This window comes from Rattus norvegicus, chromosome 7 (assembly GCF_021556685.1).
Source record: "Rattus norvegicus strain SHRSP/BbbUtx chromosome 7, alternate assembly SHRSP_T2T, whole genome shotgun sequence".
NCBI lineage: Eukaryota > Metazoa > Chordata > Mammalia > Rodentia > Muridae > Rattus > Rattus norvegicus.
Genome location: NC_141540.1, coordinates 67,127,417 through 67,142,529, shown reverse-complemented (window position 1 = coordinate 67,142,529; position 15,113 = coordinate 67,127,417). Strand labels below are relative to the sequence as shown.

General features: G+C 42.3%; 1 protein-coding gene across 2 annotated transcripts in view; it reads left to right on the top strand.

Moving 5' to 3' along the window:
- Srgap1 (SLIT-ROBO Rho GTPase activating protein 1) overlaps window positions 1-15,113 on the top strand; it is a 271,658-nt gene that overhangs the window by 161,202 nt on the left and 95,343 nt on the right. For both annotated transcript variants that reach the window (XM_087557299.1, NM_001191784.2), the window contains 1 exon segment: window positions 6,310-6,372. In XM_087557299.1, coding sequence (XP_087413425.1) covers window positions 6,310-6,372 — 63 coding nt within the window.

The window sequence follows — 15,113 nt, the reverse complement described above, 5'->3', positions numbered from 1 at the left end:
ATCAGAATCACACCAGACTTCTCGCCAGAAACTATGAAGGCCAGAAGATCCTGGACTGATGTCATACAGACCCTAAGAGAACACAAATGCCAGCCCAGGTTACTGTATCCAGCAAAACTCTCAATTAACATTGATGGAGAAACCAAGATATTCCATGACAAAACCAAATTTACACAATATCTTTCTACAAATCCAGCACTACAAAGGATAATAAATGGTAAAGCCCAACATAAGGAGGCAAGCTATACCCTAGAAGAAGCAAGAAACTAATCGTCTTGGCAACAAAACAAAGAGAATGAAAGCACACAAACATAACCTCACATCCAAATATGAATATAAAGGGAAACAATAATCACTATTCCTTAATATCTCTCAATATCAATGGCCTCAACTCCCCAATAAAAAGACATAGATTAACAAACTGGATACGCAACGAGGACCCTGCATTCTGCTGCCTACAGGAAACACACCTCAGAGACAAAGACAGACACTACCTCAGAGTGAAAGGCTGGAAAACAACTTTCCAAGCAAATGTTCAGAAGAAGCAAGCTGGAGTAGCCATTCTAATATCAAATAAAATCAATTTCCAACTAAAAGTCATCAAAAAAGATAAGGAAGGACACTTCATATTCATCAAAGGAAAAATCCACCAAGATGAACTCTCAATCCTAAATATCTATGCCCCAAATACAAGGGCACCTACATACGTAAAAGAAACCTTACTAAAGCTCAAAACACACATTGCACCTCACACAATAATAGTGGGAGATTTCAACACCCCACTCTCATCAATGGACAGATCATGGAAACAGAAATTAAACAGTGATGTCGACAGACTAAGAGAAGTCATGAGCCAAATGGACTTAACGGATATTTATAGAACATTCTATCCTAAAGCAAAAGGATATACCTTCTTCTCAGCTCCTCATGGTACTTTCTCCAAAATTGACCATATAATTGGTCAAAAAACGGGCCTCAACAGGTACAGAAAGATAGAAATAATCCCATGCGTGCTATCGGACCACCACGGCCTAAAACTGGTCTTCAATAACAATAAGGGAAGAATGCCCACATATACGTGGAAATTGAACAATGCTCTACTCAATGATAACCTGGTCAAGGAAGAAATAAAGAAAGAAATTAAAAACTTTTTAGAATTTAATGAAAATGAAGATACAACATACTCAAACTTATGGGACACAATGAAAGCTGTGCTAAGAGGAAAACTCATAGCGCTGAGTGCCTGCAGAAAGAAACAGGAAAGAGCATATGTCAGCAGCTTGACAGCACACCTAAAAGCTCTAGAACAAAAAGAAGCAAATACACCCAGGAGGAGTAGAAGGCAGGAAATAATCAAACTCAGAGCTGAAATCAACCAAGTAGAAACAAAAAGGACCATAGAAAGAATCAACAGGACCAAAAGTTGGTTCTTTGAGAAAATCAACAAGATAGATAAACCCTTAGCCAGACTAACGAGAGGACACAGAGAGTGCGTCCAAATTAACAAAATCAGAAATGAAAAGGGAGACATAACTACAGATTCAGAGGAAATTCAAAAAATCATCAGATCTTACTATAAAAACCTATATTCAACAAAATTTGAAAATCTTCAGGAAATGGACAATTTCCTAGACAGATACCAGGTATCAAAGTTAAATCAGGAACAGATAAACCAGTTAAACAACCCCATAACTCCTAAGGAAATAGAAGCAGTCATTAAAGGTCTCCCAACCAAAAAGAGCCCAGGTCCAGATGGGTTTAGTGCAGAATTCTATCAAACCTTCATAGAAGACCTCATACCAATATTATCCAAACTATTCCACAAAATTGAAACAGATGGAGCCCTACCGAATTCCTTCTACGAATCTACAATTACTCTTATACCTAAACCACACAAAGACACAACAAAGAAAGAGAACTTCAGACCAATTTCCCTTATGAATATCGACGCAAAAATACTCAATAAAATTCTGGCAAACCGAATTCAAGAGCACATCAAAACAATCATCCACCATGATCAAGTAGGCTTCATCCCAGGCATGCAGGGATGGTATAATATACGGAAAACCATCAACGTGATCCATTATATAAACAAACTGAAAGAACAGAACCACATGATCATTTCATTAGATGCTGAGAAAGCATTTGACAAAATTCAACACCCCTTCATGATAAAAGTCCTGGAAAGAATAGGAATTCAAGGCCCATACCTAAACATAGTAAAAGCCATATACAGCAAACCAGTTGCTAACATTAAACTAAATGGAGAGAAACTTGAAGCAATCCCACTAAAATCAGGGACTAGACAAGGCTGCCCACTCTCTCCCTACTTATTCAATATAGTTCTTGAAGTTCTAGCCAGAGCAATCAGACAACAAAAGGAGATCAAAGGGATACAGATCGGAAAAGAAGAGGTCAAAATATCACTATTTGCAGATGATATGATAGTATATTTAAGTGATCCCAAAAGTTCCACCAGAGAACTACTAAAGCTGATAAACAACTTCAGCAAAGTGGCTGGGTATAAAATTAACTCAAATAAATCAGTTGCCTTCCTCTATACAAAAGAGAAACAAGCCGAGAAAGAAATTAGGGAAACGACACCCTTCATAATAGACCCAAATAATATAAAGTACCTCGGTGTGACTTTAACCAAGCAAGTAAAAGATCTGTACAATAAGAACTTCAAGACACTGAAGAAAGAAATTGAAGAAGACCTCAGAAGATGGAAAGATCTCCCATGCTCATGGATTGGCAGGATTAATATAGTAAAAATGGCCATTTTACCAAAAGCAATCTACAGATTCAATGCAATCCCCATCAAAATACCAATCCAATTCTTCAAAGAGTTAGACAGAACAATTTGCAAATTCATCTGGAATAACAAAAAACCCAGGATAGCTAAAGCTATCCTCAACAATAAAAGGACTTCAGGGGGAATCACTATCCCTGAACTCAAGCAGTATTACAGAGCAATAGTGATAAAAACTGCATGGTATTGGTACAGAGACAGACAGATAGACCAATGGAATAGAATTGAAGACCCAGAAATGAACCCACACACCTATGGTCACTTGATTTTTGACAAAGGAGCCAAAACCATCCAATGGAAAAAAGATAGCATTTTCAGCAAATGGTGCTGGTTCAACTGGAGGGCAACATGTAGAAGAATGCAGATCGATCCATGCTTATCACCCTGTACAAAGCTTAAGTCGAAGTGGATCAAGGACCTCCACATCAAACCAGACACACTCAAACTAATAGAAGAAAAACTAGGGAAGCATCTGGAACACATGGGCACTGGAAAAAATTTCCTGAACAAAACACCAATGGCTTATGCTCTAAGATCAAGAATTGACAAATGGGATCTCATAAAACTGCAAAGCTTCTGTAAGGCAAAGGACACTGTGGTTAGGACAAAACGGCAACCAACAGATTGGGAAAAGATCTTTACCAACCCTACAACAGATAGAGGCCTTATATCCAAAATATACAAAGAACTCAAGAAGTTAGACCGCAGGGAAACAAATAACCCTATTAAAAAATGGGGTTCAGAGCTAAACAAAGAATTCACAGCTGAGGAATGCCGAATGGCTGAGAAACACCTAAAGAAATGTTCAACATCTTTAGTCATAAGGGAAATGCAAATCAAAACAACCCTGAGATTTCACCTCACACCAGTGCGATTGGCTAAGATCAAAAACTCAGGTGACAGCAGATGCTGGCGAGGTTGTGGAGAAAGAGGAACACTCCTCCATTGTTGGTGGGATTGCAGACTGGTAAAACCATTCTGGAAATCAGTCTGGAGGTTCCTCAGAAAATTGGACATTGAACTGCCTGAGGATCCAGCTATACCTCTCTTGGGCATATACCCAAAAGATGCCTCAACATATAAAAGAGACACGTGCTCCACTATGTTCATCGCAGCCTTATTTATAATAGCCAGAAAATGGAAAGAACCCAGATGCCCTTCAACAGAGGAATGGATACAGAAAATGTGGTACATCTACACAATGGAATACTACTCAGCTATCAAAAACAACGAGTTTATGAAATTCGTAGGCAAATGGTTGGAACTGGAAAATATCATCCTGAGTGAACTAACCCAATCACAGAAAGACATACATGGTATGCACTCATTGATAAGTGGCTATTAGCCCAAATGCTTGAATTACCCTAGATCCCTAGAACAAACGAAACTCAAGACGGATGATCAAAATGTGAATGCTTCACTCCTTCTTTAAATGAGGAAAAAGAATACCCTTGGCAGGGAAGGGAGAGGCAAAGATTAAAACAGAGACTGAAGGAACACCCATTCAGAGCCTGTCCCACATTTGGCCCATACATATACAGCCACCCATTTGGACTAGATGGATGAAGCAAAGAAGTGCAGACCGACAGGAGCCGGATGTAGATCGCTCCTGAGAGACACAGCCAGAATACAGCAAATACAGAGGCGAATACCAGCAGCAAACCACTGAACTGAGAATAGGTCCCCTATTGAAGGAATCAGAGAAAGAACTGGAAGAGCTTGAAGGGGCTCGAGACCCCATATGAACAACAATGCCAAGCAACCAGAGCTTCCAGGGACTAAGCCACTACCTAAAGACTATACATGGACTGACCCTGGACTCTGACCCCATAGGTAGCAATGAATATCCTAGTAAGAGCACCAGTGGAAGGGGAAGCCCTGGGTCCTGCTAAGACTGAACCCCCAGTGAACTAGTCTATGGGGGGAGGGCGGCAATGGTGGGAGGGTTGGGAGGGGAACACCCATAAGGAAGGGGAGGGGGGAGGGGGATGTTTGCCCGGAAACCGGGAAAGGGAATAACACTCGAAATGTATATAAGAAATACTCAAGTTAATAAAAAAAAAAAAAAAAAAAAAAAAAGAGTGGCCATGGCCATTCCCTCTCCACAGTACTCAGCGGATGCTCTCGGTAGCTATAGCAACTGCCTCAGTCATCTCAAGCACAGCAGCTCAGTTTGCTCTTGTGAACATCAAAGGCTTAAGGTAGCAGATGTGCAGCTCCATCTCCATGCAGGTCCCCAGCAACCGGAGCAGGGGGCTGTCCCTGACTCTGTTGCCTGCCTGTGGATCCTGTACTGTGCTGCCTTGTCTGGTCTCAGTGAGAGAGAATGTGCCTAGTCCTGTAGTGCTCATCTGCTGAGGGATGATCACCAGTGAGGGCTGCCCCTTCTCAGAGGAGAAGAGGAGGAGGTAATGGGGGAAGAGCTGTAAGAGGGGGACTTGGAAGAGAAGGGAGATGATATCGGGATGTAAAGTTAGTAAATATATATTTTTTAAGTTTCCTGTGTGCATAGTCAGAGCGACCAGGCTGGGCGAGATTGACAGCCTCCTTAAGTCCTAGGTACCCACTCCCACAGGCAGCATGGAAACCTGTACCACCCAGAACTCCTGTTACCGCCCCACACAGTAGATAGAGACACACCACAAACTCTTCCCACAATGCATAGATGACTACAGGATGAACTCAAGGCAGAGATAAACATGCGTGGAGGTGGTGCCCTTTAAAATAGTTTACAGAGCTTGCTGGAGACAATATTAAACATCCCCATCAACTCTAGGGGAGCAGAGGGAAGAGTCAACTCTGCGGTCTGGTCTTCTAAAACATCATAACAGCGCAGAGGCAGAGGCGTGGGGACCTTGAGTGGACTCGCTGTCCATGCAGCCTGAGAAATGTTTTCTTAATGAACAAGGTTCATGACCCCTAACTTTGCTGTTTGGGGAGAGGAAAACTGATTGCTCAAATTCTCCATTTTTAACTTTTTTCCCCATTTATTTTCCTGTTGTTCCTATTGTGTGGAGAGTGTATATGGGGTATGCCTGCTCCTTATTGCTGGCGTCGGTCTTTTGGCTGAGACACTGGCTCAGACTAGCCTGAAACTCACGCTGTCCTCTTCCCTCCGCCTGCCTAATGCCAGTGTTGATTATTATAGATAGGCAAGCACCACCATGCCTGGCCCTCAACTCACTCACCTTCTAAGCAAGCCTGGCAGTTCACCCTGTGTACGTCCCCCACTGTCCCCCACGAGGTCGCATGTGACGTGGGGAAGCCAGCCAGGCTGTCATTCATTTGTTGCTGAACATCCTAGAGAGACCCTCAGGCCTCGCTCCTCAGTGTAAGGAAGCATAGCTGGGCTGACGGTGTTTTGGACATGCTGGGTGTCATGATGCCATACGCATCCTTCTCTCTTAAGCGCGTAGTCTTTAAAATGTGTAAAACTCAAAAGCAAACTTTCTCGCACGCTGTTAATTTTTTCCCCCTCAATTTCTTCTTCTTTGTAGAGCAAAGAGATTGCATTCCAGCTGCACGAGGACTTAATGAAGGTTCTTAACGAGCTTTACACGGTGAGTTCGTGAACTTCTTGCTTTGTATTTCTGGTCTGTGGGAGCTGCTCCCTTTAGAACTTGACGGATGCTCTTGTTAACTCTGGGAGCGGCTAACCGTGGGCTCAGCACACTCTTCTGCCAGGCCCTCCGCATTTAGAGGGACCAGTCATATGAGTGTTTGTGCATTTATCACGGGCGCGCGCGCGTACACACACACACACACACACGCGCGCACACACACACACACAGAGTTAAATAGTTTATAAAAACAACATAGATTCCTCAATCAGACATATTTTAAGCATTTAGATTATATGAGATATGTATTCAGTTTTTGAGTATCTTGCTTTAATTGCCATTCTCAGATGTGAGGGATTTAGAGTTACTTTAATTTCTGTCTATTTATGTATATTTTACAGAATTGAGGATTGACCCTAGGATCACTTGCAAACATAGAATATAAAGCTGTATTCTAACTTTTTATTGTCTCCCATATGCACCTCCCCCATTTCAGTTCCATTGGTTCTTTGGTAATGACACTGCACTAATTTTTTGGGGGGTGGGGAATGGAGATATCTTTATATCCTTATAATAATTTGCATTATTTGGCTCCATTTTTTTTTTGGTTTTTTTTTTTTTTTTTTCCGGAGCTGGGGACCGAACCCAGGGCCTTGCGCTTCCTAGGTAAGCGCTCTACCACTGAGCTAAATCCCCTATTTGGCTCCATTTTATTGAAAGAACTGTATGTCATCCTAAAAAAAAGTTAAAACCACTTTACCTTTTTTTTGTTTTTTAAACTACAACTATTTATCTTAATTTAAAATTTTACTTGTTCCTAAAAAGACATCCACATACAATGAAATTTTATAAATCACATTTCTAGTGTCCCATTAATACTTGTTGATTAAAGGAGTTCGTTAGCTAATTAAACCTTTAAAAAGGTAACACTTTTATAAAATGCACTAAAAAGTTGTTTCTTTTTAATAACCTAAGATTTATTTTTAATCCGTATATATATATATATGTGTGTGTCTTAGTTTAAGCACAAGTCATGTATGTACCCATGCCTGACAAATCCAGAAAAGGTGCCAGATTGCCTGGAACTGGAGTTACAGGCAGTTGTGAGCTGCCTGAAGTGGGGGCTGGGAACTAAACTCGGGTCCTCTGGATTAGCACTGATCACTCTTAACTTTGGAGTCGTCTCCCCAGATCCTTTCTGAGATTTTTATATCTAGATGTCATTGGAGGACACAGTGACATTTTGTATGAACATTAACTATACTTTCATAGAGCACATTTGCTGAATTTTTATTTTGGACTGAACAGATAATTTCTATATGTTAATTTCTCCTTCAGAAACCCGGATTATGTGCAGCCTGCAAAACTTTCATGCTTATAAAGCCTAGCAGTATACTAAATACCTCATGAATTTGAGTTTTAGATGACACAGGCCAGTTGCCTGCCCATAATTTATGTTATTTATCAATTTCTAATGACCCAAGGTTTCAACCATTTCTAGAAACTTCTCAGTTTAAAGTTAAATGAGCTTTGTGCCTCTGAGAAAGGCACAAACAGAGTGTGTGTTGTGTTTGATGAACGACTTTCAAGGGAAGACTGCGCTGTACTCTGCAGTTCTCCTGCCTAAGGCACTGTTTGCCTAGAAATCCAAACCCACCGCCAAGAGTTCACCAAACAAGTCTACTGGTTGCCACAACACCATAGACAGGAGTTTCGTACCATTGTGTTGTCAGACACATAGGAGTGAAGCTTCATCACCAGATATGAGGTGAAATCTCTCTAGTCTCTCCTAGATCCTGCTGTCCACTGAGCTTGGGCATTTGGCAGCGCTGGGAGATGGATCGAGTCAGCTGACACACGTCCTCAGAACTGTAATCAGCATTAGTCTGAGTGTGAAGCAGCTTGGAAAAGGTTGTTGGAGGTTGGATGACCTTGTCAGTCATTCCACCCTTCAGAGTCGGTGTACCAATTAGGAGATAGAGGGAAAGGCAGTGAGTGAGATAGTTTTTGAGCTCCTGGAAAGAAGAAAATTCACTTCAAAGAGCATGGTCGGTGGAGACCATAGATCACCTTCAATGAGAACTTTCCTACTCCCCCACCCCCACCTCACACATACACGCACACTATAACACACACACACACACACACACACACACACACACACACACACACTACACCACATACCACACACACTTTCAAAGAAGATGTGTCTCTTCCTACACTTTATATTAGAAACACACAAATTCCGACCTGTTGAAATGAGATCCTTGCATTTTACATACTCAGTTTACATGGAGAAAGTGTAGGGTAGTTGAACAATGAACCAGGGGTAAAGTGGTATGGTTTAGTTTAACCACTGACTAGTATTTTGCTTAGGAACAAATAACCTTCTGGTTGTATCACGTGTAGAATGAGTTTACAGCCAGTGATGTCACAATGGTCACTGAAGTGCATTGCCTCAGGGAATTCAGTTGCTATTTAATTTCCTAGTCAGACAAATATTCATCCCTCCTTTGCTCACAAACCCTTGAGACCACCTGGGAGTTCAGGAGGTGAACATTTGGGAACTATATTAACTTATATATGAGTAGGCTGTTTTAAATTACAGCCAGCCTCATAGTAGGCTATGCGTGGACTTCCTAAGATGTTGCTCCCACGGCGACTTATTAGTCAGACATCCCAGAAGCCTTTGGCCCATAACATACAGATGCTCAGGCAAACAATAGGAAGCGGCGCTTTGTAATCCCTCCTACATTAGAGCCAAATCTGACACGTCTAGGTTGTATGGTGATGTCATAAATACAATGTAATGCTTCAACCAATGGAATAAGAGAACAGAAAGCATAAAGTCCTACGGTTCTGAACAGGGGAGAGAGGATCATGGCATAAGTGAAGACAGCCATCCTAGGAGGGGAGGTCTTGAAGATGTACTCCTTTTCTATGTCTGCCCCATCTTGCTTTTTGTTTGCAAAAAAAAAAAAAAAAAAAAAAAAGTGAATTCAAAATGGATTCAAGCCTCTAGTTGGGTTTTTAGACTACCACAAGGGACAAACCAAAGCACTTAAGCTTAGTTTGGCCTTGAATAACAGATGCCAGGAATAACGGCACAAACACATTAGAAGTCTGCGCTCTCTCCTAAGAGTTTGAAAACTATCAGCACAGAGCTGAAATCCAGAAAAGGCTTCAGGCTATTCTTCAGAGAAACCCAATTGCACCATCTGTCCTTGGAGTCTAGATAGTTATGGGAACTCTAGCCGTGGCCTCTGCATTCCTGGAAAGAGTGGAGCATGGGAGGAGCAGGCCCCCATCTGTCAGGCAGACCTGAGGAAACTCCTACATTATTCCTTCTTGTGTAGCTCATAGGCCAGAACTCAGAATGGTCCCTGAGAGCTTCCAGGACATCTAGAAATTGCAGTTCGTTGCTAGCGGTTGTTTGCTGTTGGTTTCATGGGAATTTAGGAAGTTACTCATAGCTAAGTCATGCCTCTCAAAGTAGCTAATAGTTACTGCATCCTTACTGTGTGTGCATTTGCTATTATGCTAACACATTACGTGATCTCCCCACTGCATCACCAGGAGGTGGTTAACTCATTATCCTTATTCTGTAGTTGTGGGACCTAAGGGCATAGAGAGGCTTGCCCTGGCTTGCACAGTCTCTAGTAAAGCGAGAACTCAAACCACATCTGGCTCCAGAGCCTGTGGCTGTTACTGCCACTTTGTTTCTCTTGGTATCATTTTAGGGAATCATTCTGAAACCAGATCTCTAAAATGTTACTGTCTCCCCCAAATGAGGATATATTGGGTAATTTTTGACCTGCCCATGTGTATATGTTTGTAAGAGTCAATAGCATTAACATTGCTTTAATTAAAAAAAATAAAGTAAAATAATAAGTAAGGGAGAAACAAAACCTGGGCCTGGCTGGCACCCTGTACTGCTTAGCAGTGCCCACCCAAATAAATAGTCAATAGGTGGGACCTAAGAGGCCAAGGTGAGGGTATCCAGGATTCTCAGACTCCATTTCTGAGTCTTGGCTGGAACGTCCCTCCTAAGTTGAACATTTGAAATAGAACTACACAGTAGAGCCATCAAGGATGACAGTGGGGTTAAGAACCTAGCAAAAGGCTGGGTTAATCCCAGTACTCTGGGGGCAGTATTTCTAAGTTCAAGGCCAGCCTGGTCTACAAAGTCAGTTCAAAGACAGCCAAGGCTATGTAGAGAGAACTTGTCTAGAAAACTCAAAAAAGAGGAGGAGGAGGAAGATGAATAGGAGGAGGAAGAGGAGGAGGAGGAGGAGAAGGGGAAAGGAGTAAGAGAAAGAAGAGGAGAAGGGGAAGAGAGAAAGAAGAGAAGGAGGAGAAAGAGGGAGAGGGGGAAGAAGAGGAGGAAGGAGAGGAGGAAGAGGAGGAAGAAAAGGAAGAAGAGGAGGAAGGGGAGTAGGGGGAACCAACATAAGCATGTTAAAAATGGCTCGCCATTAGCAAACCTGTATTTGTATCCCAGCTCTGGTCACTGCTATCTGTATAGTCTTGGGAGTACTTCACCTCTCTGAACATCTATATTAGACATGGTTTCCCCAGAGACTCTCAACCAATGGGGCAGTGGGGATGCACATGTGAGTAGATGTGTATGCATGTGTCCGTGCATGCATACAAAGTAATTTTGTGACAAGGTCTCATGTAGCCCAGGCTAGCTTCAAACTCATTCTATAGTAGAGGCTAACCTTGAACACCTAATAGGAAACCCAAGTGCTACCCGTGTGTGGCACGTGCCCAGTCTAGTTATCACAGTTGTGGAAGATCCAACCTAGCAAGACCTTGAGCTAGGGAACTGGAGACTCCAGGGCATCAGTGATATAGCTTCTCCCCTGAGTCCAAAAGCCTGAGAAAACCTAGAGAGCTGGTCCTGTAAATCCCAATTAGATTCCATGTGTGAGAGTGGGAGTCCCAGTCACAGGCCACCACACAGCACCGGAGTCAGCATTTCCCCACTGTTTTGTGCAGTGCAGGCCACGAATGGATTGCATAAGGAGTGACGGGGAAAGCAATCTGTTTTACACAGTGCACTGGCTTAAGTGGTACCGCCATCTTGAAATACCCTCAGAGACAGACCTACGGTGATGTCTAACAAATTAACCAGGCAGCCCATGGCCTGTCTGCATGGCATTTAAAATTAGCCACCATAACATCTGATAAAGCATCAGAGAAGGGGGAGGGATGGATGGCTCCTGAACCACACACCCTCCCACCTCTGCCTCAGTTTCTCATCTGCAATGGCAATCATAACAGTAGCCAACTCTTCCACTTTCTGGAAAGAGTGAATGTTACAAAGACTTCATCGAGACTCTTTGACTGTTTTCTGCAAGAGGCACTGTTGCGTGCACTGGAGAGGGAGCTATGGATAAAATACAGTGTATCAGTGTGTGTCCCGTTCTGCTGAGAAGATGTAAGCAGAAAAGCACATGGCGGTATGTTATGGCCGCTGAGCTGGAAGAGCTAATGCAGACAAAAAACATTCAGAACTCTGGGTAAAATGCCAGATGCTGTTCCTGTTGTTCTCCGCAGCCTCGTCTTAGTCACCAGTGGGCAGGGATGGTCACCAGTCCCTCTCTGTCTCCTCAACTGGAGATATAGGTCAGGGACGGTGTTTACCAGTGGTAATCACATAGGTTTTACACATATGCAAATTGAGTCTTCCTTTCCACTCTGCTTGGAGCCATTCAGATTTTTAATTATCTGCATAGACTTTACCAGGTGACTGGTATTTACTTCAAGTGCCTGAGATCCAAAAGGTCCAAAATTTTTAAACCTTGGGTTGACACCCTAAATTCAGGATTACAGATTTTAGACTTTGGGGTTAGGGTTTACTCAGCCTATATGTAGGTTTTTTGTTTTTTTTCTTAGAGTGAATGTTGAGGGGTAAGGAACCAAAGGAGGTAATTTATGTAAGAAAACTACATCAACTCTACCAGGATAGTGCTGGGGAGCTGGGTAAGGAAAAACAGACCCAGGGGTTAGAGGGATCGTTCAAAAACAAAGTGCCGGGGCTGGGGATTTAGCTCAGTGGTAGAGCGCTTACCTAGGAAACACAAGGCCCTGGGTTCGGTCCCCAGCTCCGGAAAAAAAAAAAAAAAAAAAAAAAAAAAAAAAGGATTTGCTTACCTAGGAAACACAAAAACAAAGTGCCTTCAATTACCCCAATAAAGGCTTTGTCCTAATACCAAAATCTTAGGTTAAAGTCAAGGTTACCCTGTATTTTAAATTATATGTCATAAACATATGATATGGAGCTATTTGTTTTCTGTTAGTGTTTCTGTTCAGTCCATAGGCTTTATGGCACTATACAAAACAGAGTTTAGTGTCCGTAGTGAGCTGCTCCTGACAGAGATTAACATAGGCACAGGATAAATACACAGGAAACTGACAGTTAGTTGCATGGAATTGACTCTCGCTTTATGCGTCAGTAGAGGCTTGCCAGACTACTCAAGAAGTAATCCATCCTCAAGGTCTCTTCAGTCACAAGGAGGAGAGCTGAGGAAAGGAGGTTTGCTCACCCCGACGTTCAGACAGGCACATCCATCGTGATGCTGACTTCCTGTAGCAGCCCCATGACACAGGCAGACCTAATTTCAGTTTTACAAATAGGGACTGGGGCTGAACAATTAGCTCACGGTCACACAGACAGTGTGTGACTCATCCAAAATCTAATCCCAGCTCTTTCTCCAAAACCTATCATTCCTCTGGACCTCTGCCCTAGGAAGGATGCCAGGAGAGTCGAGGAGAGGTGTGTGTGTGTGTGTGTGTGTGTGTGTGTGTGTGTGTGTGTGTGAGAGAGAGAGAGAGAGAGAGAGAGAGAGAATGTGTGTGTGAGAGAATGTGTGTGTGAAATGAGAGTGTGTGTATGAGAGTGTGTATATGTGTGTGAGAAAAGAGTGTGTGTGTATGTGTGAGAGAGACAGACAGACAGACAGACAGACAGACAGACACCTGAGTATGTCCATTCAAAGTTCCTTAAAACATTGTCTCTCATTTAGCCTGAACATGGCACTGTTTATTTTAGACTGATCTCTGCCTCGTTCTGCTGTTTTGATTCTTTCACCTCTGTTTTCTGCCTTCTGAGCCCAGTCCCATTTGTCCGGTGACAAAAATGGCAGATAGAAGCTCTCTCAGGCACCGTCCTATAGGCTTATCTAGGAAGTTACTGAGACACTGAGCACAGTCCATCCTGGCCTTCACATATGTCTGAAGCACATAGCTTCACATGAGAACACAAGGAGATAGTTATTGTTTTACCGAGAAAGAGAAGGATGGTGCTATTACTTTGAGCCTTTTTTGAGACTTCAGCATCAGAGAACTATAAGGGGAAGTCTCCAGTTGGTCTCCAGTTTATGAAGCAGGAGCCTAGTGGCTCCTGAGGAAGCGTGCCCCAGGCAAGGCTGGGGGTTCTGAAAGAGCCTAAGACACTTGCCTTATATCAGATTTTTCTCAGTGAACCTCAAAGAAGTATGTGTGTGTATAGTACTTCTTTTACCTCAAGGGCACTTTGAATATTTGGAATCTATATTTCTGTAATGAAAATGAAATTAATTCCTTTGAGATGAACTACAAAGAGGACTGAGTCTCGGAGCAAAACCCTGAACAGAAAGAAATAAGGAGGAAGGAATATGTAAAAAACAAAAAAGAAAAATCTCCCACTCTGAAATCCTCACTGGAATGCCCATGTCCCCCATGAAGCTCCCAGGAAAGGGAGTTTTCAAAAGCATTCTGTGTAGAGATCATGGACGACGGACAGATTCCATTTTGTCTGCCCCTGGCTTCGGCTGGTAGCCATTGAATGGAAACAGAAAGGCGCAGGTATCATGGGGTTCCTTGTCAGTAACCCCAGGACTGACTGTCCCAGAAAGTTAGCAAATCTGACCGGCTTTGTGTTAATACCCCAGTGACTGCAGCTAAGAGATGGCTCAGCGGTTAAGAACACTGACTGCTTTTCCAGAGGTCCTGAGTTCAATTCCCAGCAACCACATGGTGGCTCACAACCATCTGTAATGGGATCGGATGCCCTCTTCTGGTGTGTCTGAGGACAACTACAGTGTACTCACATAAAATAAACAAACAAACAAACAAACAAAGTTAACATTTCATGGATCTCTGACGACAGCTATTTTGACAATTTTACAGAGATCTATTTTAGGGCACTCTACTAGTTATGATACCCAGTACCCCTTAGTTCCCGCTAAGAGTTTTCAATTTATTAATGAGAATCGAAAATCGCTTCAGGCTAGTGCTTCTGCACCACCAATGTGACTTTCTAAGTGAACGATATGAACTTATTTTGCCAAAATTATTTGGTTTGAGAAAGTGAAACAGAACATGCATATATTACAAAAAAAATTTTTTTTAAAACACTAAAGAATGTTTCGTACTGAGGATGTCTGGAAACCACAACGTATTTTACCCAAAGTGTTGTATTCTGGAATATAGAATTGTGGCTTTTAAATGATTAGAATCTGTCACCGACAGACATCTGAATTGGGTTTATTTTTCTCGGCTGACTAAGCTATAGGGCTGCTGTTCATCAAACCTTTAAATATAATATAAATATAAATATAATACTAAATGCACAGAGTGCAACCCGAACACACAGTAAACACTTTTCCTCAATTAATCATCTCGAAATGAGACTAGAAATGATTCTCAGTAGAAAGAAAACAAAGCATATAAAGGAAATCGAGATCTAAGTCAAC